General features: G+C 42.4%; 1 protein-coding gene across 3 annotated transcripts in view; it reads left to right on the top strand.

The window, feature by feature from the left end:
- The window catches only part of ZBTB43 (zinc finger and BTB domain containing 43), a 30,545-nt gene extending 6,641 nt beyond the window's left edge, over positions 1–23,904 (top strand). For 2 of the 3 annotated variants that reach the window (XM_027966437.2, XM_042245700.2), the window contains exon 2: positions 18,165–23,904. In XM_027966437.2, the coding sequence (XP_027822238.1) occupies positions 18,188–19,735 (1,548 nt within the window). In that variant the 5' untranslated portion in view covers positions 18,165–18,187 and the 3' untranslated portion in view covers positions 19,736–23,904. Of the gene's footprint in view, positions 1–14,399; positions 17,856–18,164 lie in introns of those variants that run through there. The other variant, XM_042245701.2, reaches the window with a different exon arrangement.
- Positions 23,905–25,250: the final 1,346 nt, after the last annotated feature.

The raw sequence follows: 25,250 nt of genomic DNA, 5'->3' as shown, positions 1-25,250 counted from the left end.
TGAGTGTGATGGTATAAAGGCTGTTGCCAGCCCTGAGTTTATATAGTCTGCTTAGTGAACTGTAAAGCATTTGGCTAAAGTATTTGAGTAGGCATGGGGTGTTGGTATTTTTGTACATTTGTGCCAGACTAGAGATTCACTAAAGTAACATTTACAGTGTTTAAATGTGCTCTCTACAGTAAGCATGCAAATTACCATGCACTCTGACTAAGAAATCTCTGGAGGGCTTCAAGAAAAGTCACTGGTGGGTCACCTCCCCTATTATACTGTTGTCATGTGTGTTTTTAGAATATGGAATTGGTATTTAAACAGTATATAAAGCTTGACATACAAGTCCTCAGCTAAATAATAAATGTAGGCTACAATTAAACTCATCAGAGTTGGAAAGGGTCTTGGAGGTCATCTAGTTCATATTTACCCTTTGTCCTCTGCTCTTAAAAAGCCAGATTAGAACTTCCCTAGTGGTCTAGTGGTTAAGACTCTGAGCCTCCACTGCAGAGCCTCAGGTTTGATCCCTGGTCAAACCTCGCATGCCATGGGGTATGGTCAAAAAAAATTTTTTTTTAAGCCAGATTATCTTAGGGAATGATGGAGGGAGTTAGCTAGGATTGGCGTGTTTGTTTTAGAACTGTTGGATTTAAAAAAAAAATCTATACAAGGTGACACAAAATTGCTAGTACTTCATTAAGTCTGAAGATGGCGAATAATTTGCTCTGATTGCATTGCACATTGTAGACTGTTTCGGTTATTTGTGAAAATATTCATCTTTACCTTCCATACTGCCTCATCTCTCAGACTATTGGGTCTGAGCTGGTGTTTTGAATTTAAGTTCCAGCTTCATCACTTACTGGTTATATGACCTTAGGTACATAGTTTAGCCTCTCTTGTCTCTCTTTTATTCTTTATAATAGGAGTAAAAAATATCAAGTGATTTTTTATGAGGATTAATTTATGAGAATACATAAAGTGCTTTACATAGAATCTGTTACAATACATTCATTAAATAAATGGTCCATGCGATTACCTCTCCTACTGCTTATGACATTTTCCTGCTTACCCAGTGGGATTGGTAACTAGTTTACCTTGCATGCATGCTAAGTCACTTCAGTCGTGTCAGACTCTTTTCCACCCTATGAACTGTAGCCCACCAGGCCCCTCTGTCCATGGGATTCTCCAGGCAAGAATACTGGAGTGGGTTGCCATGCCCTCCTCCAGGGGATCTTCCCAACAAAGGAACTGAACCCATATCTCTATGTCTCCTGCACTGGCAGGTGGGTTCTTACCACTAGCACCACCTGGGAAGCCCAACTAGTTTATCTTGCATTACTCTGTTTTTAAAAACTGCTCTATCATGACATAATTCATATGCAATTAAGAGGTTTTTTTAGTATATTCAATGAGTCAAATACCCATCAAAGATTGAGGGCAGTAGGAGAAGAGGGCAACAAAGGATGAGAGGGTTGGATGGCATCACCGACTCAATGGACATGAGTTTGAGCAAACTCAGGGAGATAGTGAAGGACAGGAAAGCCTGGCTTGCTGTAGTCCATGGGGTCTCAAAGAGTCAGTTACAACTTAGTGACTGAACACCACCACCACAATTTAATTTTAGAATTTTTGTCTTCCCTTTTAAACAAACCAATTAGCAGTCACTCCTCATTTCCTTGCCCTGTGGTTTCTTGCAACTGCTGACTTACTTTTTGCCTCTGAAATTCGCTATTCTGGACATTTCATGTCAGTGGGATCATACAAGATTTAGCCTTTTGTGTCTGACTTCTTTCACTTGGCAAGATGTTTCAAGGTTTGGACTTCTGGTATATATCAATACTTCATTTTTATTGCCAAAAGGATGTTATGATACATGTAGTATGTAATAAAATGGAATAATATTCCTGTATAGATGTACCATGTTCTATTCAGTCATCAGTTGAGGACATTTGGGTCATTTCCCATTTTTGGCCATTATGAATAATGCTGTTAGAGATATTCGTTGTGTTTTCTGTGGGCATCATGTTTTCATCTTGGGTAGATAAAGAGTAGAGTTGTTGAGTTATATGATAACCCTGTTGAGGTTATCATATAACTTTTTGAGGAGCTACAGAACTGTTTTCTAAAGTGGATGCGCCATTTTACATTCCCACTAGCAGTATTGTTGTTCAGCCGTCCAGTCGTGTCTGACTCTTGGCGACCCCATGGCCTGCAGCACATCAGTCCTCCCTGTCCCTCACCATCTCCCAGAGTTTGCTCAAGTTCGTGTTCATTGCATTGGTAATGCCGTCCAGCCATCTCATCCTCTGACACCCTCTTTTACTTCTGCCCTCAATCTTTCCCAGCATTAGGGACTTTTCCAATGAGTCATCTGTTTGCATCAGATGACCAAAATACTGTAGCTTCAGCTTCAGCATCAGTCCTTCTGGTGAATATTCAGGGTTGATCTCCCTTAAGATTGACTCGTTTGATCTTGCTTTTCAAGGGACTTTCAGGAGTTTTCTCCAGCACCACAGTTCAAAGGCATCAATTCTTTGGTGTTCTGCCTTTACGGCCCAGCTCTTACAACCATACGTGACCACTGGGAAGACCATGGCCTTGACTATACAGACCTTTGTCAACAGAGTAATGTCTCTGCTTTTCAATACACTGTCTAGGTTTGTCATCGCCTTCCTGCCAAGAAGCAATCATCTTCTGATTTCATGGCTGCAGCACTGTCTGCAGTGATCTTGGAGCCCAAGAAGAGGAACTCTGTCACTACTTTCGCTTTTTCCCTTTCTATTTGCCATGCAGTAATGGGGCTGAATGCCATGGCCTTAGTTTTTTTTAATGTTTAGTCTTAATTTGCCTGTTTCACTCTCCTCCTTCACCCCCATCAAGAGGCTCTTCAGTTCCTCTTTGCTTTCTGCCATTAGAGTGGTGCCATCCACATATCTGAGGTTGTTGATGTTTCTCCCGCCTGTCTTGATTCTGGCTTGTAACTCGTCCAGCCGGGCATTTCTCATGATGGACTCAGCATATAGGTTAAACAAACAGGGTGACAACAGACAGCTGTACTGCAGTGTATAAGGCTCCTGATCCTTCCACATCCTCTCTAACACTCGTTAGTGTCTGTCTTATCACAGCCACCCAAGTGGGTGAGAAGTGATAGCTCATTATAGTTTCAATTTGCATTTCCCTAATGAATAATGATACTGGACATCTTTTGTGTGTCCTACTTGGAGAAATGTCTGTTCAAATCCTTGACCCATTTTTCAGTGGGTAGTCTTTTTATTATTGAATTTTAAGAGTTTTTTATGTATTCTGGAGTAGGAAGTGGCAACCCACTCCAGTATTCTTGCCTGGAAATTTTTGTGGACAGAGAAGCCTGGTGGGCTACAGTCCAGGGGGTTGCCAAGAGTCAGATACCATACCACTACCACCACCGTATGTATTCTGTATACAAGTTACTTATAAGTTACCTGATTTGAGTATATTTTCTCCCGTGTTGTAAATATGTTTCACTTTCTTGATAGTATTATGTGTACTTTGACCTACTCTTGTTATCTTCCTGCCTACCGATTCAGTAGGTCCCATTGATTCTGTTTTCCATATTCATTGTTACTTTCATTGCCTCAAACCTAGACCATATTCACTGAAATCTTAGAATTGGCCTTTGCTTTAGGCTTCTCCTGCTTTAAGTCCATCCATAAATTATCCTTTGTAAACATTTTTCACAGCATGTCACACAGAAGTTTTCAGTGCTGCCCCCAGTGCCCCGTTTAAAGCTCAGACTCAGCCTTCAGCAGGGTAGTGCCAGTCATTCTTTTCAGATCTACCTCTCACTACCCCGTCACTTGTAGACGGAGGCACAGGCAGTGATGCCCATGCTGCCAGAGGTGGTCTGGAATGGAAGAAAGCTTTTAAAAGGGTCTTCTGGTGGTAATTTTACCAGAAAATAAGTTCTTGCCCTCAGTGTGGTGGTACCAATAACTCAGTTTCTTCAGTGTGTCACACTCATAATACACTCAGCCTGCAAGAAATTAAAGCAAAATGCTGTGTAGTTTATAATTTTTCTTTTCTGTGTTAATAAGTGAGAGTTAGGTTTTTTCTTTGTCCATTTTTGATACTGTGGTTTTATAAAAATAGCAAGTTTTCTTATATCTTTGTTCCCTTTCCCCTTTCTTCCTTCTCTGAAACAGTTTATATAACATAGGAATTAGTTTTGAAGAATTTTCCCATAAAATATCCTGGGCCTGGGAGCTTTGGGCAGTCATTTGAATGTGCTTTGTCATTTCTCCACAGTTACTTTTTTTTTTTTTTTAATCAGTGTGACATTAAAATTTATTAGGGGAAAATTGTCTTCTGTTTTAAAAAGTTTCTGTTGTGTGATTGCATTTTGTTTCATTTCTTATTCCTAATTTTCTGAATTTGGCATGGCTAGTTTTACATTATTTGTTGTTATTGCTCAGTCGCTAAGCTTTTCTTCTGCATTGTTAATTCTGTTGTTATTCCCAGCCAGTGTTTGTCTTTTTTAATTTATAGTTCAGTTTTGGAGTTCCTGTGTGTTTGTTAGTTTTCCTGTGTACCTACCATGCTTAATTTTTGTGGACATATGAAATGTAGAATTTTCTACCAGTTGTAGAAGTCTGTCATTTCTGGGTCTGTTTCTGTTGATCAGTTTTTTTTCTCTCTCTCCTTATTATGAATTATATTTTCCTTCTTTGCATGCCAGGTGATTTTTTTTTTTTAATAGGATGCCATACACAAATTTTACCTTAGTGGGTTCTGGATTTTTTGTGTTGTATAAATATCCTTAAGCTTTGTTCTGGAACACATTTAAGTTACTAGGAAATATTTTGATCCTTTTGAGGCTTGTTTTTAAGCTTTATTTAATGGAACCAGAATTGCATTTTGTCTAAAGCTAATTTGTTCCCACTGTTGAGGTAAGATTCTCCTAAATACTCAAGGTTTTACACTTGGAAGTTTTCTTCCCTTAGATACTTTGATTATTCCTTCTGCTCCATTCATTCTGTTCTTTCTTTCAAGGACTCTTAACTAGCCATACGTTGGAACTATATTCTCTGTTCTGTCCTGTTATCTTCTGCCTTGCCGTTATCCTGTTTTTATCCTCCTCCTGCATAAACATTCCTCAGAGTGCTTCCACGTTATTGATTCCATTTTCCACTCCTTACCGCCTGTTTAAATTTCTGCTCTCTTTTAGTTTCCTTATATCTTGTTCTTTTTGCATCATTCTACTGTTTTATCTTCCTTAAATTTCCATTCACAGAAATCATGTTTTCATGCTTGTGGAAAACATCAGTTTAAAAAGGCTATCTAAACTGTACTCTTTGTTACATTTTACTATTTTCTTCTTTTTGGTTATTGTAGAATCTATTTACAGAATAAAACAGTGTTGGGAAACATTTTGTTCAGGTCTGAAAGTTTCCCCCCTTTTGGATAGATCATTTTGGGGTTCTTTATACCTGAATGCTGTTATAATCCACTGTTAGCTCTTTTGCTGGAGGATGGGCTGATGATCTTGACATCAGTGTTATAACTTGAGTAAAAAAAAAAAAAAACTGGGGCTGGAGGCTAGGTTGAGACGTTGTTAGGCAAACTTGAGCTCCATGCAATTTGTTCTGTGTTGGTGAAATTGTTTTACCAGGGGCCAACTTGTGTTTCTTTGGTCTAGCTGACAAAGGATGGGCTATGTCTTTGCTTCCTTCCTGGGGCTACTAATGAGCCCCACCTTTTCATATCAAGTCTTTAAAAATTTTCTGCTGAGGCAGTGTGCAACCTTTGGTACCCAGTGCAGCCATCTCTGAGTGTTGCCAGAATGCAGGACCTTTCCTGTGGTCTGCCCTCTGTAACTGTGGCCTTTCCTGATGAACAGGTGCCTGCTGGTCGTCTGTCAGGATTACTGCTGCCACAATTGCCTGGTGTAGCAGGGGGAGTTGCCAGGGCAGGGTCTCCTTTTAGCCTGGCCCCATCTCCACTAGATCCTTAATTAAAATTTGTTGCATAAAGACAACTCTGATCCCTGTTTTTCAGGCTAATCTTTTTGTTTCTTATATTTTTTAGTTTGGATGTAGTAGATGGAAAGAATTATATGCTGCTTGCAAGTCTTCCTTTTAGCCTGGTGACCACCAAAATTTATAGTGACCATGTATAACTTTAGAATACACCACAGTTCCCTCCTCTGAATTCCTCAAGATTTGTAATCCTCTTATGGTGCTTATATCAGGCTTTGCATTGAATAACAGGATTATATGCATGGGGTTTTGTGTGTGCTTTTTTTTAATCCCCCTACCAGATGATAAACTCTGGATAGTGACATTCCTTCATTGTCTTAGAAATCCCCCTGGTACTTTGCACATAGTGTTTTATGTTGTGGGGCTTTCTAAAGTGTTCTTTCGTGGTGAGTTAATTACTTCTGTGAAACTCTTAACAATTGAAATGGCAACTACTATTATATAGACCTCAATTGCCTGTGAGTTTGTAAATATTATTTCCTTCTGTGCTGTGGTGTCCAACTCTTTGCGACCTCATGGACTGTAGCGTTCCAGGCTCCTCTCCATGAAATTGTCTAGCAAGAATCCTGGAGCAGGTTGCTGTTTTGTACTCCAAGGGATCTTCCTTACCTGGGGATCAAACCCATGTCTTTGGTGTATCCTTCATTAGTAGGTGGGTTCTTTACCACTGCATTACCTGGAAAGCCCAATATTGCTTACATAACAGGGAAGCCTGTAGGAGAGATTTAGACTTTGCGTGTTACAAGAAAAGAGAATATGTAGAAGTGCCAGAATCATTCAAATTTAAGGGTAGAGGTCAAATACTTATTAAATTACAAAGATTATCACCATCTTGACAGAGTTAAAAATAGAGTTACATGACCTTTTTCCAACTGTTTTTTAGTATGTGGTAAAAAATACATGTCATTCAGTTTGCTACTGTAACCATTTTCAGGTTACTTATATTCCAGTATTGTGCATGACATGACTTATATTCCAGTATTGTACAGTCAGCACCACTTTCTAGTTCCAAAATATTTTCATCACCCCAAATAGAAACTCTGTCCATTAAGCAATAACTCCCCATTCCTTATTCACCCAAACCCGTGACAACCTCCAGTCTACTTTCTCTGTATTTGTCTCTTCTAGATATTTCACGAAAGTAGAATTATACAACATCTGTACTTTGTTTCTGGCTTACCTTAACGTTCAGCATGTTTCAGTGCAGTGTTTCCAGTATTCTCCCATGTTGTAGCGCATATCCACTGCATTCCTTTCTGTTTGTGTTCTCTGTGTGTCTTCTCAATGTAATCGGCTTATAATGTTGTTGAAGGCCTCTCTTTCCTTACAGAGCTTTGTCCTGCTTTTCTAGATGTGTGGAGTCTCCACCTGTTAGTGTGCATCTGCATGCTTCTCTCTTCAGTTCTGCTCGTTTCTGCTTCATATGTATTTCTTTTGTTAGGTGCGTATATGTTTTTGTCATACACTCTTGAAAGAGTGAAACTTTCGTCAGTGTATAATATCCATCTTTGTTCTTGTAACCTTTTTGACTTAAAATCTATTTTGTCTGATAATAATATAGTCACTCCAGCTCTCTTGGTTCCTCTTTGCATGAATCACCTTTTCCATTATTTTACTTTGAACATCTTTGTGCCTTTGTAACTGAAGTGAGTCTCTTATAAACAATGTATAGACCGTGTTTTTTAACCCATTCTCCAAGTCTCTTGCCTTTTAACTGGAGAGCTTAATCTACTTAATTTGAAAAAATCACTAATAAAGAAGGATTTATTTCTACTGTTTATTTCTAGCTATTTTCTGTGTATCTTATGTGTTTTTTGTTCCCCTTATTGCCTTCTAGGTTTTTGGTAAACATTTCTTGCATCTTCTCAACCTTTGCCTCCTCTTTTTCCGAGATCCTAAATCATATTCACTGTCATTATTCTGCATTCTTTTTCTGGAAGGTTGCCTATCTCCACTTCTTTTACTTGTTTTTCTGGGATTTTATCTTGTCCCTTCATCTGGGACATAACTTTCTGCTTTTTCATACTGATTAACTTTCTGTAAAGTGGTTTTATTCTAGTTGTGGGGTTGTGGTTCTTGCTTCTTCTGTCTGCCCTCTGATGGAACAGGCTAAGAGGTTTGTGTAAGCTTCCTGATTGGAGGAACTGGTGGTGGGAAAAACTGGGTCTCCCTCCAGTGGGCAGGGCCTTGCTCAGTAAAGCTTTAATCCAGTTATCTGCTGATGGGTGGGGTTGCGCGCCCTCCCTGGTAGTTTTTGGGCCTAAGGCCACCCAGCCCTCTGGGCTCTGGGCTCTAAGGTCAGGGTAATGGCAACCTCCAAAAGAGTTTACGCCAAAGACCTTCCCAGACAGCTGCTGCCAGTCCCCCATCCCTGTGGTGAGCCCCTGCTGACCCACACCTCCACTGGAGACCTCCAACACTAGCAGATCGTTTTAGATCAGTTTCCTGTGGAGTCACTGCTCCTTTCCTCTGAGGCTTGGTGTACGCAAGGTTTTGTTTGGGCCCTCAAGACGGGAGTCTGTGTTTCTCCCAGTCCCATGGAAGTCTTGTAATCAAATCCTGCTGGCCTTCAAGGTCAGATTCCCTGGGGATTCCCAGTCCCTTTGTCGAGTCCCCAGGCTGGGAAGCCTGACAGTGGGGTTTAGAACCTTCATGACAGTGGGAGAACTCCCTTGGTATTATTGTTCTCCAGTTTGTGGATCACCCACCCAGCAGGTATGGAGTTAGATTTTATTGTGATTGTGCCCCTCCTATGGTTTTGCAGCGGCTTCTTCTTTCTCTTTGGACGTGGAGTAAATCTTTTTGGTAGGTTCCAGCGTCCTCCTGTCAGTGGTTGTTCAACAGCTAGTTGGGATTTTGGTGCTCTCGCACGAGGAGTTGAGTGCATGTCCTTCTACTCCACCATCTTGAACCCCCTTCAGTTCAGTTCACTTCAGTCGCTCAGTCGTGTCCCACTCTTTGCGACCCCACGAATCGCAGAACGCCAGGCCCCCCTGTTCATCACCATCTTCCGGAGTTCACTCGGACTCACGTCCATTGAGTCGGTGATGCCATCCAGCCATGTCATCCTGGGTCGTCCCCTTCTCCTCCTGCCCCCAATCTCTCCCATCATCAGAGTCTTTTCCAGTGAGTCAACTCTTTCTCATGAGATGTCCTAAGTACTGGAGCTTCAGCTTTAGCATCATTCCTTCCAAAGAAATCCCAGGGCTGATCTCCTTCAGAATGGACTGGTTGGATCTCCTTGCAGTCCAAGGGACTCTCAAGAGTCTTCTCCAACACCACAGTTCAAAAGCATCAATTCTTCGGTGCTCAGCCTTCTTCACAGTCCAACTCTCACATCCTTACATGACCACTGGAAAACCATAGCCTTGACTAGACGGACCTTAGTCGGCAAAGTAATGTCTCTGCTTTTGAATATACTATCTAGGTTGGTCATAACTTTCCTTCCAAGGAGTAAGCGTCTTTTAATTTCATGGCTGCAGTCACCATCTGCAGTGATTTTGGAGCCGAAAAAATAAAGTCTGACACTGTTTCTACTGTTTCCCCATCTATTTCCCATGAAGTGATGGGACCAGATGCCATGATCTTCGTTTTCTGAATGTTGAGCTTTAAGTCAACTTTTTCACTTTCCTCTTTCACTTTCATCAAGAGGCTTTTAGCTCCTCTTCACTTTCTGCCATAAGGCTGGTATCATCTGCATATCTGAGGTTATTGATATTTCTCCAGGCAAGCTTGATTCCAGCTTGTGCTTCTTCTAGCCCAGCGTTTCTCATGATGTACTCTGCATATAAGTTAAATAAGCAGGGTGACAGTATACAGCCTTGACATACTCCTTTTCCTATTTGGAACCAGTCTGTTGTTCCATGTCCAGTTCTAACTGCTGCTTCCTGACCTGCATACAGATTTCTCAAGAGGCAGGTTAGGTGGTCTGGTATTCCTATCTCCTTCAGAATTTTCCACAGTTTATTGTGATCCACACAGTCAAAGGTTTCGGCCTAGTCAATAAAGCAGAAATAGATATTTTTCTGGAACTCTCTTGCTTTTTCCATGATCCAGAGGATGTTGGCAATTTGATCTCTGGTTCCTCTGCCTTTTCTAAAACCAGCTTGAACATCAGGGAGTTCACGGTTCTCGTATTGTTGAAGTCCCCCTTATTGCCTTTTAATTGAGATTTTTGTTTTATATATTGTTTCATTCCCTTCTTTTCTTTTTATGTATATTTTTAGTTATTAGTAGTTATCTTGAGGTTTACAGTTAACATCTTAAAACTTACAACAAGCTATTATCAGCAAGTAGTATATTAAAAAGCAGAGATATTACTTTGCCGACAAAGGTCTGTCTAGTTAAAGCTATGGTTTTTCCAGTAGTCATGTATGGATGTGAGAGTTGGACCATAAAGAAAGCTGAGCGCTGAAGAATTGATTCTTTTGAACTGTGGTATTGGAGAAGACTCGTAAGAGTCCCTTGGACTGCAAGGGACTTGGACTGCAAACCGGTCACTCCTAAAGGAAATCTGTCCTGAATATTCATTGGAAGAACTGATGCTGAAGTGCCAGTACTTGGGCCACCTGATGTGAAGAACTGACTCATTGGAAAAGACCTTGATGCTGTAAAAGATTGAAGACAGGAGAAGGGGATGACAGAGAATAAGTTGGTTGGATGGCATCACCAACTCCATGGACATGAGTTTGAGCAAACTCCGGGAGTTGGTGATGGACAGGGAGGCTTGGCATACTGCAGTCCATGCGTTTGCAAAGAGTCGGACACGACTGAGCAGCTGAACTGACTGACTGATCGGTAATATGTGAAAACTCAACTCCTATACATCTTCATCCCTCCCTCTTCATATTGTAATTGCCACTGATTACATCTTAATACAGCAGTCCCCAACCTTTTTGGCACCAGGGACCTTTTTCATGGAAGATGGTTTTTCCACGGAGCAGTGCTGGAGGGGATGGTTTCAGGATGATTCAAGTGCATTACATTTATTGTACACTTTATTTCTAATCCAGTGCCACCTCTGATCTGCCTGGAGGTTAGGGACCCCTGTCTTAATACATTGTGTGCCCAATAACGTAGACTTATTGTTTTATTCATTTGCCTTTTAAATCATTCAGGAAAACAGAGAAGTTGTAAACCAAAAGTATAATAATATCGGCTCTTATATTTACCTGTGCTGTTACTTTTACTGGTAGCCTATTCATTCATATGCTTTGAATTACTATCAAGTGTTCTTTTATCTCAGCCTGAAGGACACCTTTATCATTTATAGAGGAAACCTACTAGTAGCAAACACCCTTCGCTTTTGTTTATCTGGGAATGTCTTAATTTCTCTCTTTTTTAAAAAATATTTACTTATTTGGCTGTGTCGGGTCTTAGGTGTGGTGTGCAAACTCTTAGTTGCAGTATGTGAACTCTTAGTTGTAGCCTATAAAATCTAGTTTCCTGACAAAGGATCAAACCCTGTGTTGATCCTGTGTTGAGAGTGCGGTTTTAGCCGTTGGGTTCCTTCATTCTTGAATGGATAGTTTTGCAGATCTCAAATACCTGGTTGACAGATCTTTCTTATAGCACTTTAAATATGTCATTTGCTGCCTTCTGAACAATATGGTTTTTGATTAGCAGTTAGCTGTTAGTCTTACTGAAAGTGAAAATGTTAGTCACTCAGTTGTGTGTCTAACTCTGTGACCCCATAGGGTGTAGCCTGCCAGGCTCCTCTGCCCATTCAGTTCTCCAAGGCAAGAACACTGGAGTGGGTTGCCATTCCCTTCTCAGGGGATCTTCCTGACCCCAGGGTTGGAACCCGGGTCTCCTGCATTGCAGGCAGACTCTTTACTGTCTGAGCTACCAGGGAAGTCCAGGTCTTCCTGAGGATCCCTTTGAGGTGATGAGTGGCTTCTTTCTTGCTGCTTTCACGATTCTCCATTGTCACTTACTTTCCACTGAGAAATGGAATATTTCCCGCCATATCAGTAAACAAGGACGTCATAGTCAATAGCAGTTTCAGCCACCAGGATGGTGAACTGGTGAGCAGTGAGGGAACTCAGGATGTGAAAATGCAGGATACTGGCCCCAGATAGATGGCACGCATATCAGAGGAATGATTTCAGTGAGCCCAGACTCTTTCTTCTTCCCATACATAGAAAAATGGGAAATTCCTTAGCCTGACATATTTGGTTTTCTTTAATGATCAATACACTTTTGACTTTCCCAAATACCTGTCGTTTGTTGGAAACCTCCTATATATCCTAGCTCCCTCTCTTGCCTCCTCAGAGCAGTTTCTCAGCGCTGTCTGAAACACTGTCTCCAGGGCTGCAGTCCTCATTTTGCCCCAAATAAAACTTAACTTGCAGCTCTCACATTGTACACAAAGTTTTTTTTCCAACACCACTATTTGACTTAAAATGTATCTTATGTGGCTGTCTTTATCTACTTGGAGTTTGTTAAACTTCTTGGATGTGTACCGTTTATGTCTTATCAAATTCAGGAAATTATATCATTTCTATTTTTTCTGCTTCTGAGACTGATTTGCATGTTGGTATATTTCGTTTTCCATAGTACCGCAGATTGTGTTTCTTTTTCTTTGTTCCTAATACTCCTCAGACTGGATATTTCAATTGCTTTACATTTGAGTTTATGAAGTTTTTTCCTTTTGCCTGCTTAAATCTGCCTTTGAACTCCTCTTATGAATTTTTAACTTGTATCTGTTTCCTTGGTCTGCCATAATAAAATACCACAGGCCAGGTGGCTTAAGCAATGAGAAGTTATTTTTTTCACAGTGTCAGAGGCATGAAGTCTGAGAGCAAAATGCTGGCAGATTTGGTTTCTCCTGAGGCCCTTCTCTTTGGCCTGCAAGTGCCTCCTTTTCGTCGTGTGTTCACATCGCACTCATGCCTGATGTCTCTGTTCAAATTTCATTTCTTTAAGAACACTAGTCATCTTGGATTAGGTCCCACCCAAACAGCCTCCTTTTAACTTTACCTTTTTAAAGGCCCTAAATCCAAATATAGTCACATTCTGGAGTACTGAGGGCTAGGGCTTTAACATGGGGAAATTGGAAGGATGCAATTCAGCCCATAATGCAGCTGTTAAAATTTCCCGCTCCAGAATTTCTATTTGATTACTTTTTATAATTTCGATCTCTTTATTGACATTGTTCTGATTTTCTTGAACTCTTTGTCCATAGTTTTCTTTATCAGTTTGAGCAAGTCCACAGCAGTTGACTTTAACAGATCCAACTAGCACTTAACAATGTCTGGTATTCCTCAAGGATAGTTTCTAATTTTTTTTTCCCCTGTGAATGTACCTTATTTTCCTTTTTCTTTGTGTATTTTGTGTATTTCTGTGTAGTTTTTGGTTCAGAACTGGATATTTTTAGTATTCAAATGGGATAGCTCTTAAAATCAGATTCTTCCCTTCCTAGGGGATTTTTTTTTGTTTGTGTCTTGTTGATGGCTGCTGTTGTCTATATGGCCATTTTTTCCAAACTGTTTTGCAAAGTCTGTATTCCTTGTTGCATGTAGTCCCTGAAGTTTCTGTTGCTTTAGCTCTGTGGTAGGCTGCGTCCTGACAGAGATTTCCTTAAGTGTTTGGGTCCAGGAAATAGTGGGAGAGGTGTGTGTATTTTAAAATCTTATGATGGACGTTACTGGGGAAACCACGCAGCCCAAGACAAAGCTGCATGGATCAACCAGACTGGCCAAGACGCAAAAGCCCCAGTCTTGGGAGAGCACTGTTCCTCCACCCTGGCTTTAGCTAGGTACTCTTGGAAACTGGGCCACTGTTGCAGATTGTAGCAGGAGGAAATGGCAACTCGCTCCAGTATTCTTGCCTGGAAAATTCCATGGACAGAGGGGCCTGGTGGACTATATACATGGGATCACAAAGTTGGACACGGCTGAAGCGACGAAGCATGGACTGTCGCTCTCTTAACAAGGTTTAACAGCCTCTTCTTTGATCAGGCATTACTGTGGTTGCTGTTGAGTGTCTGATCGGATTCCAGAATTCTGAAATGGTTGATTTTGATCATCTTAACAGTTTACTGATTGTTTTGGTAGAGGGACTGGCACCTAGAGCTTCCTACTCCATTTTCTCTAACATCACTTACAGCGTCTTTTTTGTAGAACTGTTTTTAAGTCTTATCTCAGTCACATAAAATTTCACAGCAAATATTTTAAATCTTGAGGAAAAGATGAGTTATTCAGTAAGTAGTGTAGGAAAAACAGGCGTACCATTTTGGAGGGAAAAGGAAAAACTGGATCCTAACCTTCTCCTTATGCCAAAATAAATTCTTTATGTATTAAAGACTTAAATGCCTTTAAAAGAAAAATGGTGCCAGGAATAAAGTCTAAATAATTCTTTTTACTTTATAACCTTGCAGTCAGGAATGCCTTTGTGTGTCTAACACAAAACCCTGGAGCTATAGAAGCAAAGATTGGATAATTTGCACAAATTTCAAAAAGTTAATGTACTGAATTTACAAAAATTACAAATCAATGAGATGAATTGCTTAACTTATTTGAACACAGAGTATGACTGATAATATATAGGAAAAACAAATGACCAGTAAATGTAAGTAGAATATCGGTCTCGTTCATAATTAATTGAATGTTGATCAGAACAGTGAATCATGGATTATTCACTTGAGAAATTTGCAAACTTTTTTTGTGTTGTTTGATCAAGTTGAGGAATAGATACTGTCATTTACAGTTGGTAAGAATGTGACTTGGTGCACCCTTTCTGGAAATTAGTTTTATTGACCCAGGAATTCTACTGGTAGAGATTACCCTATAGATATTTACGAAGATAAACCAAGACAGTCATAATTTCAAAAACCCAAACAATTGAAATTCCATGAGAAGAGAGCTGATTAAATTATCATTAAGTTCATATAGGAGAAAACTATATAGCCATTAAATAGAATGAAAGTGTTAGTCGCTTAGCTATGTCCCACTCTCTGTGACCCCACAGACTGTAGCCAGCCAGGCTCCTCTGTCCATGGAATTCTCCAGGCAAGAATATTGGAGTGGGTAGTCATTCCCTTCTCCAAGGGATCTTCCCAGCTCAGGGATTGAACTGGGTCTCCTGCATTACAGGCAGATTATTTACTGTCTGAGCCATCAGGGAAACCCAGATATAATGAATTTCCTCTTACGCTGTTTTGGCGTCTTAGTCCATTCAGCCTACTATAACAAAGTGCCATAGACTGGGTGACTTACAAACAACAGAAATTTGTTTCTCCGAGTTCTGGAGGCTGAAGACCAGGGTCAAGGTGCCAGCAGGTTTGGCTTCTGGTGAGGGCCTACTCACTAATTCGTAGACAGCTGCCTTTTCACTGTCTCTTCATGTAGCTGAAAGGGACAAGGGAATACTCTGTTGTCTCTTCATAAGGGCACTAATCCCATTCAGGAGGGCTCTGCCCTTGTGGCCTAATCATCCCCCAAAGCAAACAAAATCACACTGGGGGAGGGATGCATGCATTTGGGGGACATGCATTTGGGGGACATAATCAGTTTATAGGATGTCAGATATTCTGCCAGATACATTGAGTGACAGAACTAGGACAGAGTAGAATGTAGGTAATGAGCCCATTTGGGTTGGAGTTTTTAAAGAATATAGATCATTTATTCTGATGCATGTGGAGAGAAGTTTCTAGAAATATATACAGGAGTTTGTAAATCGTGGTTTCTTTTGTGGGGGAGGAGAACTAGGAATAAATGGTGGAGAGATTTTTTTTTTTTAACAGCTTTTTGTGTTTTATGCCCTCCCGATTTTTTTCCAAATAGCTAAAACCAAAATTCTGTGGTGATGAGAGTTTACATACCTGTAGTCTGTATGCATTTATGTAGTTAACTTTTCCTTTTGAAATTATAAATAGCTAAATAGTTTATTTTCTGGTCTTTCTGTTGTTGTTTTTAATCATTATTAAATGTTCTGTGTGTGCTCAGTTGCTCAGTCATGGCTCTTCATGACCCCACAGACGGCAGCACACCAGGGTCCTCTGTCCGTGGGACTTCCCAGGCAAAATTAGTGGAGTGGATTGCCGTTTCCCTTTCCAGGGGGTCTTCCCGACCCAGGGATCAAACACATGTCTCCTGCATTGGCAGGCGGATTTTTTTACCGCTGTGCCACCTGGGAAGCCACTGTGAAATGTTCTGAGAGCTCTAAATAATAAATTAATACTTAATTCTAGAAACACTGCCTTACCTCTTAAAATTAGTAATGGCTAATCTGGTATTTTCACGTCTCCTTAGCAGATGCAGTGATGTGATAGGAAAAATAGCATAGGCTTTGGAGTAGTAGAAACCTAGATTTCAAATCCCTACATAATAAAAACTAGCTTTAATTTTAGCCTTAGGAAATTTACTTGAAATAGTGAACTTAAGATAACAGCCCTCTACATTTGTAAATTAGGTGAGAAGGTGTATAGTTCCTCAGCTCAGTTCAGTCGCTCAGTCGTGTCCAACTCTTTGCAACCCCATGGACTGCAGAATGCCAGGCCTCCCTGTCCATCACCAACTCCCGGACATGCTCAAACTCATGTCCATCGAGTCGGTGCTGCCATCCAACCATCTCATCTTCTGTCGTCCCCTTTTCCTCTTGCCTTCAATCTTTCACAGCATCAGGGCCTTTTCCAATGAGTCAGTTCTTCTCATCAGGTAGCCAAAGTATTGGAGTTCCAGCTGTATAGTCCTTGGTATATAGTAATTACTCAAAAAACTTTGGTAGTTTCTTCTCTTGGTATCTCTCCCTGTCTCTGGAAGGTAACTTTCAACCTTTGTTGGGTTATCTGCTTCTTTTTTCTGGTACTTAGAAAATCTGCTATTTAGCAGTGTTTAGATATGGTATCAGACCCAAGTGACAAATAGCACCAATAAATCTGTTGAGAGACTTCCCTGGTGGTCCAGTGGCTAAGACTCCAGGCTCCCAGTGAGGAGGGCCTGAATTTGATCCCCGGTGAGGGAACTAGATCCCACATGCTGCAGCTGAGAGTGTGCAGCCTGCATCTGGATAGCCTGCCTACTGCAACTGAGACCTGGTGCAGCTAAATAAATACAAATTAAACCAATAAATCTGTTGGGTTTTCTGGTTTGTTTTAATGTTCTCTGGAATTGCAGAGCCTGAGCAGCATCTCTAGCAGAGTTCATCTCATTGATCACTCTTGTGAATTGTCTGTAATGCTAGACTCACCCCACAAAGTATATTTACGATAATGTGACAAGCAATCCCTTCTTCTTTGTTATAACTGTTTTCAGATTGAGTTCACTCAGTGACAGGGACAGTGTTTACTGTACTCTTTGTTCTATAGCTTTTAAAACAATTTGGAGATTACCAGAGAGAAAGAGTACCTTGCCTTGCCATTTTGTTCTGTTTCACATTATCAGAAGCTCTTAAAGGGCTAGAATTCTGACAGCAGCTAGAGCAACCCATGTTGTTTGGGAGCTCAGTGAGTTAGTCCCTGTGGTGCTAAGGAACCAAAGGCCTGACTGAACTGATCACAGCTCTTCGGCCCCTTGTCCCCTCCCTGGATTCTAGCACAGTGGTCTTCTTTCAGTTCCTTGCAGTTACCGAGTCCATTTCTGCCTAAGGGACTTTACCTCTGCTTTAAGAGTCTGCCTGCAGTGTGGGAGACCTGGGTTTTGATCCCTGGGTCGGGAAGATCCCTTGGAGAAGGAAATGGCAACCCACTCCAGTATTCTTGCCTGGGAAGTCCCATGGACAGAGGAGCCTGGTGGGCCACAGTCCATGGGATTGTAGAGTCGGAGACGACTAAGCAACTAGCTCCCCTTCTTTCCACAGTTCTTCCTCGTGTGGATTGAATTTGAGGCCTCTTAAAAATTCTGTCAGGAAAAGGTATTGTATTTGTTCTGACTAGAAATATTTATTTTGTTTTACTTGGGATTTATATAGTTTACAATAATCTCTGGATTCTGTTTTCTCACAGACACAGGCATTGTCAAGAGTTAATACCATAAATAAGGGTGGGAGGTTCTTGCTTTTGGCGCACTCAACACCTGCAAGCCTTGCTCTGGGGGATGAAGGGCCCCCCCGCTGTCCCCACAGGCCAGGGGTTTTTTTGAAACTATGCAACCTTGGTTTTCTTAGTGATCTGTAAATTTCTCTTTGGGCTGGAATTAGTACTAATTTTTCTTTCTCTTTTAGCACCAAACAAGATTTGTGATGAAATGGAGCCTGGAACAAACTCTTTTCGAGTAGAATTTCCTGATTTTTCCAGCACCATTCTGCAGAAACTGAACCAGCAGCGCCAGCAGGGACAGTTATGTGATGTGTCCATTGTTGTCCAAGGCCACATTTTCCGAGCACACAAAGCTGTTCTTGCTGCCAGTTCCCCCTACTTTTGTGACCAGGTACTCCTGAAAAACAGCAGGAGGATTGTTTTGCCTGATGTGATGAATCCCAGAGTGTTTGAGAACATTCTCCTGTCAAGTTATACGGGGCGTCTAGTAATGCCTGCTCCAGAAATTGTCAGTTACTTAACAGCAGCGAGCTTCCTCCAGATGTGGCATGTGGTCGACAAATGCACTGAGGTTTTAGAAGGAAACCCTACAGTCCTTTGTCAGAAGCTAAATCATGGCAGTGACCATCAGTCTCCAAGCAGCAGCAATTACAATGGCCTGGTAGAGAGCTTTGAGCTGGGCTCCGGGGGCCACACTGATTTCCCCAAAGCCCAGGAACTGAGGGATGGAGAGAACGAAGAGGAGAGCACCAAAGACGAGCTGTCATCTCAGCTCACTGAGCACGAATACCTTCCCAGTAACTCGTCCACAGAGCATGACCGGCTGAGCACGGAGATGGCAAGCCAGGACGGGGAGGAGGGGGCCAGCGACAGCGCCGAATTCCACTACACCCGGCCCATGTACAGCAAGCCCAGCATAATGGCTCACAAACGCTGGATCCACGTGAAGCCCGAGCGCTTTGAGCAGGCGTGCGAGGGCATGGATGTGCACGCACCCTATGATGAGCACCAGGTCACAGAGTCCGTCAACACAGTGCAGACGGAGTACTCAGTCCAGCCCTCGGGGGTAGAGGAAGACTTTCACATCGGGGAAAAGAAAGTGGAGACAGAGTTTGACGAACAGGCTGATGAAAGCAATTATGATGAGCAGGTGGATTTCTATGGCTCCTCCATGGAAGAGTTTTCTGGAGAGCGGTCAGATGGGAATCTTATTTGGCACAAACAGGAGGCTGCTCTAGCATCGGGCTACAGTGAGAATATTGAGATGGTAACAGGGATTAAAGAGGAAGCTTCCCACCTAGGATTCTCAGCCACTGACAAGCTGTATCTTTGTCAGTGCGGCAAGAGTTTCACTCACAAGAGTCAGAGAGATCGACACATGAGCATGCACCTCGGGCTCCGGCCTTATGGCTGTGGGGTCTGTGGTAAGAAATTCAAAATGAAGCATCATCTCGTGGGTCACATGAAAATTCACACAGGCATAAAGCCATATGAGTGTAATATCTGTGCAAAGAGATTCATGTGGAGGGACAGTTTCCACAGGCATGTGACTTCTTGTACCAAGTCCTACGAAGCTGCAAAGGCTGAGCAGAATATGACTGAGGCTTGTACCAAGTCCTACGAAGCTGCAAAGGCTGAGCAGAATATGACTGAGGCTTGTACCAAGTCCTACGAAGCTGCAAAAGCTGAGCAGAATATGACTGAGGCTTGTACCAAGTCCTACGAAGCTGCAAAGGCTGAGCAGAATACAACTTGAGTGGCAGGCGCAAAAATAAACTGTGGTAATTATGCAAATCTGGGCACAGATGATGCGTGCTACTTGCTATTATGAGAGAAGCTTAAAAAAAAGGAAGATATTTCTGCAAGACCAGTTCTAAGTAGGCCAATTAAAAAATCTAATTCTTCAAATGTGTCTGTTCCCGGCCTGGAGTGGCTAAAGGGGATAAGTGCGCCCACCTCACACCTGGTAAGGTGAACCTTCAGGCCTCTTGGGAATGAAGCTGGTGAACTAGAGGGTAGAGACACCTGCACTTGGAATTGGACTCCAACCCCCCAGTTCCGTTTCAGGTGGCAGCGGTGTTTGATCAGTCATTATTACAAGGTCATATTGGAATTTTATTTTGCTCTTACTATAGATACTTAGGTAATGTGGGTTTATTTTGGTAGCTGCTTCACTGAATGAAATGCTACTTATGTAATAGCTACAAATAATGTGATTCCTAGGATACTAAGTTGATTAACAGAGCTCTCTTATCTGGTTTTGTTCTTTCTAAAGAGTATTCTAACCAAAACTATGGAGATTATTAAGAGGGTGACATTCTAAGTAAGAAAAAAAAGTAACTCATGGTACCAGCTCCAATTTCTGTAAGATGCCACCATCACAACGTGTTTCAGACTCTTGATAAGTCAGAGTTTTATATTTTAGTACTAACATTTAGTTTGAACAGTTGTTTCTAATTGTAATTCTCTAGGGTGCCAGAGATAGGTATTTCTAACTGGTTTGCTGTCCCAAATCCTGTTTGTTTAATTGTAGCATCCACACGGTGGGATCTGCTCTGGCTAGTAGACTTCTAGCCTGCTTTGACTCCAACCACGGTACCATTGGCTGCTCCAGCCCATTCACTCTGTCTTAGATTATGGTGCTTCCTGAAGTGGTCAGTCAATGACCAGTTACTGGGAAGGAGCTGGAAGCCACAGCTGAGAGTTACCTGTGAACTTCAGGAGCCTATAGAGTGCTACGGCGACACTCCAGCTGTCAGAACGAGAGCCACCAAGTAGCAGAATTTTGAGTGTCAGGTTACACTTAGGGGGACGAGGGGAACCAATTGCTCAAGAAAAGGGGAGTTTTGAAAATACACTGGTAGAGATACTCACAGAGGGGTACGTTGAGCTGGTCCTCCCAGCTCTTTAGGAGTGCTGGAATGTGTTTTAAAAGAGGGAAAGAAAGATTCCTAATTTTAGGAAGTTGTCTGCAAATTCCTGCTCTCATTTAATAGATAAAGCTGCATACATTTACAAGTCCGTATAGCTATAGTGAAGTATAGTGAAGTCGCTCAGTTGTGTCTGACTCTTTGCAATCCCATGGACTGTAGTCTACCACGCTTCTCTGTCCATGGGATTTTCCAGGCAAGAGTACTGGAGTGGGTTGCCATTTCCTTCTCCAGGAGATCTTCCTGACCCAGGGATCGAACCCAGGTCTCCTGCATTGCAGGCAGACGCTTTACCCTCTGAGCCACAAGAAGCTCTCAGAAGCTCTGTATAGCTATACCTACCAAAAAAAAAAAAAAAAAAACAACCCAAGAAAAGTAGCTATTCTGACACCTTTTCTGAGGATTAGTCAGAAGTTTGGGATTAAAAAAGAAGCTTTTAAACTGTTGTTTTAAACTGTAACATACCTGAAGCTGTCACCAGGGTTGGGTCAGGGTGCTACTGTTATGTCAACTTTTCCGTAAACTTAATGGTTTATTATTTCTTAGTGGAAACTTTTTTTTTCCTGAAAACAAAAATAACTTTTCTTGGACTTGGAATGAAGTTTTTGTTTTAAAAGTTGGGCTTTGCTCTGAAATGAGCAACTTTGCTGGCAATGGCCTCTGATCCTCAAACTCCTACCATCAAGGCATTTAGTTGTATGGAAAGGGGAAAGATTTACTTACCAGTTAACGCTTGTAATCAAGGTTACAAAACAGGGATCTATTCATTAACACTGTATCATTCTCGATATATAAAAAGCACTTTGTATTTAAAACTTTATTATAAATATATATTGATTTTTTTAACCTAGAAACTAGATATTACCTCTTGGTTGTTTGCCATGTTAATACCCTCTTCTCTTAGTGTTGAAACTTCACCAGTTAACAGTCATTTCTCTGTGTTACCTGACAGAGAATGTGGAGGTGACTTATAGCCAAGCTCAGTTGCTGCTTCTCTTTTTCTCATATTAGAAGCATTGGGTTTTAGGTATGATCCCAGCCATTGTATGTGAGGAATAATTGTTGTATCACTTCTACTACTAATTTCAGTACTAAGGCAGTGTAGCCATTTTGTTCGGCCAAAAGCCAGTCACCCTCATAGTATCAGCAGACCATTTCTGCCTGTTTGGAAGGTTTGATGTGCTGGTTTCTATTAAAGATTGTACTCAAATGAGTGTTGGAACACTTGGGAAGAAGAGTCTTGAGAGGTATAATAAAAATATTCTGGAACAATCTCATGGTCCTTCAGTTATGTTGAGATCAGCATGGCAGCCGTCGTGCGTAATGAGGAGGAGGAGGAGGACAGGACTGGGGGCAGCTCTCTGGTGGTAGTTTTAGAAGCTCTCAGTTGTGCTGGGACTTCACGTGTTATGAAGAGAAGCAGATCTTCTGTTGAAATCCTTACGTGTGCATCTGCTACTAAATGTAGAATATAAAATGTAAGCTCCTCACACCTGCCGTTTGAAGCTTTCTGTGGTAGTGGGCTTTTTATAAAAGTTAGAGGTGCTGATCAGTCCACCAGACCCCGTGAGATGATTGGGCATCTGAAATGCTGGCCATGTCCAGAGAGGCGGGGTAAGGGGGTTGCCTTAGTTTGGATATTGAAAGTGAATCTTTATAAACTTGGCTTTTAGGCTTAAGAGATCATACTGTGTTACTACTTTTTTTTTTTCCTCCTGCCCACCCTGGGTTGGACAGATAGTCTCTGTCCTTACCCTCAGTACAGCTTTAGAAAATCTTTCTCCTTCCCGTTGAGTTTGGAGAGCAGTAGGTAACGTTTCCAGTCTTTCAGGGATCTTGTCAGTGGCCCACAGCCAAGGTGTTTGTCCCTTACTTTGAGTCTTAACTGTGGTTTCTCTCCAGTCCCAATGGGAAAGGGCTTGAAGGCACCACCAGTGGTCTTTAATATTCGTACTGATGCTATGCCTTTCATTTTAGATCCACACATTACAATAATCCACCCGATAAAGTAGGTCTGACCGGCTGAGAACAGACTGCCATAACTTTCCTTAGCTGTTGAAGGTTACCCCCCAGTCCCTTCTTTTGGCTGCTGGTCTCAAAGAGTCTGCCTGAAAGGGTCTCCTCGGCTCAAGTGGGCATTTGCTGAACTGAACTGACTCTGAGCTGACTGACTGGGAAAGCTGCTTAGTCTCAGTGGCGTCTTCCTACAGAGGCACACACCTCCTCCTGAGGCTGCTGTGGACATGAAGTTGGGGCTGAGCAGAAGCAGCAATGCTGGCTTTCCCTGGGGAGGGGGGATTTGCTGCACCCCCCGACCCCGGGTGGGTAGGGGAAGGTGGAGAGGATGCCATCACACCAACGTCAGGGGTTTGCTTTCATAAGGTCTCTGGATAATTTAGGAATGCTGAAAACCAAGCAACATAGACCCCCACCCCTCCAGCCCTTCTGTGCCACACTAATTTTGTGGTTTAGGTTGCTTTTCTGTGACTCACTTTGTTCAGTGAAACCAGGGTGTTTGTTTGGATTTTTGTCTTTGCTAACTTATGTGTTCGAAGGTACATGTTTCTTATTTCAAATTTCTACTGATAGTACCCTCTGGGAAGATGCTGGAACACATTTTGCAAATGTGACTTTTTTTTTTTAGTTTTGCTTGAAGCCTGTGTCATAATGTCAATTGCTGCTGCCTTCTTTCCTTTTATGAGGTTCCCAGTGTTTCTTCTAGAAAATTATTTATGCAAGTCAGGTGACTCTTAGACCACAAAACCATTTGACAATAAGCAGAGTATCATTAGGTGCATATCTTATTGATATTTTGTGAAATGTTATGCCTGTGTTGCAAAAGTTGAATAGTTTTGTCTTTATATACTGCTGTCTTAAGTGTACAGCATGGTTTTACTTAATTGAATGTTACTGTTTAATATTTTCTTCTTATAGAAGAGACCATGCCCTTTTGTATGACATGTTTTAATAAATGTTATCTGTCAACTTTGTAAAAGTTTTGTTTTTCACTCTGGATATTTGACCACAAGTCTTTGTTTTCATTCTGACCTTTGCACCTGAGAATAAAAGTTATATTGTGGGCTTTTGATAAGTAAATGCCAACTAGCCTGCTCAGATGGGTAGTGAGTTGATCATTTGCCGTGTCCGGCATTTATGATCTCGTTTAGCCCCCCGCCCCGCTAGCCCCGTCAGGTGTTTGGGTCTCCTGGTTATTCTCCCTTGGCTCCTCCAGATCCCCTCCCCACCCTGGGCTTCGTTTTGGAGGCTCACCCCTGCGGACCTGTCCCGGCTTCTGGTCAGGGTCCACAGGAGACACTCTGGGAGGAGCGTGGTGGGTGGGAGGAGAGAAGTCCGGGCCTTCACTGCCCGCGGCTCCTTTCCGCCAGGCGTGGCTGGACAGGCCAGCCCCCTCTGCACAGCTCCCGTCAGGCAACTCCAGCATCTGGGACTACACCCTCCTCTTGGGCTCTCAAGCCGAGGCTCGGCCCTGACTCCTGGTTTCGCCGGCACTCAGAGACTGGAGTGTCCCCGTAGGAGTCCCTGGAGCCTGCCCACACCCTTTGTAAATAATCCCTTATGAAACGCCGCTCAGTCTCCCAGCTGAGTTACACCTGCGTTCTGTGCCCGCACCCAGGTGATGCCTCGCCTCAACATGTGAGCAGCTGTGAGTCACAGGAGGGGGGTCTGTTACCAGAGGTGGCACCGCAGCTTCCCGGGCAGAGCTGAGATTCAGAAGCGCGGCCTGTGGCTACAGCGCTCGAAAGGTGGTTTTTTCCAGTCTCTGTGATGCCGCCTTGCCCTTCAGTCGGGCCTCTGCTTCACCTCACTTTCCCCTCCGCTGCTCCCCAACCCCCACCCCCAAGAAAACCCGCAAGAAGCAGCAACAGGGCTCTTTAAAAGTGCCGCAGGCACTGAGGGCCACACGTATTTCCTAACAACAGCTCATTACCAGAGACACTGCTTGTTTTAGACCAAACTTAACCATCTTCCCACACAAACCTTCTGTTACCACTGTTTGTTGTGAGGTTTCCCCCACCCTCCCTACTGCTGATTTTGAAGCCAGCTACAGATTGCCTCAGCTAGCTTAGCCATTCTCTATATGGGAAGAAGTCCAAAAGAACCATTTCTAGCCTTTTTTTTTGAGGTGAGGCTGTCTATTCTGACCAAGGGCAAACGGTTCAGGCCCTGCAGCATGGTGACCCCGCCTACCTCTACTCTTGCCCTTCCTGGGTACCCTGCCGAGGCCCCTGGTTACCCCCAGTCCAGCCCACCTAGAAAGTAGATTTTCCCACACGGCTCCCACGGGGGCAGAGACCTCTGTAGGGTAAAGAGGCAGGCCCC

The sequence above is a fragment of the Ovis aries genome, chromosome 3 (genome assembly GCF_016772045.2).
Source record: "Ovis aries strain OAR_USU_Benz2616 breed Rambouillet chromosome 3, ARS-UI_Ramb_v3.0, whole genome shotgun sequence".
NCBI lineage: Eukaryota > Metazoa > Chordata > Mammalia > Artiodactyla > Bovidae > Ovis > Ovis aries.
Note: the sequence above shows the minus strand (reverse complement) of the source record. Positions and strands in the feature narration are given on the sequence as shown.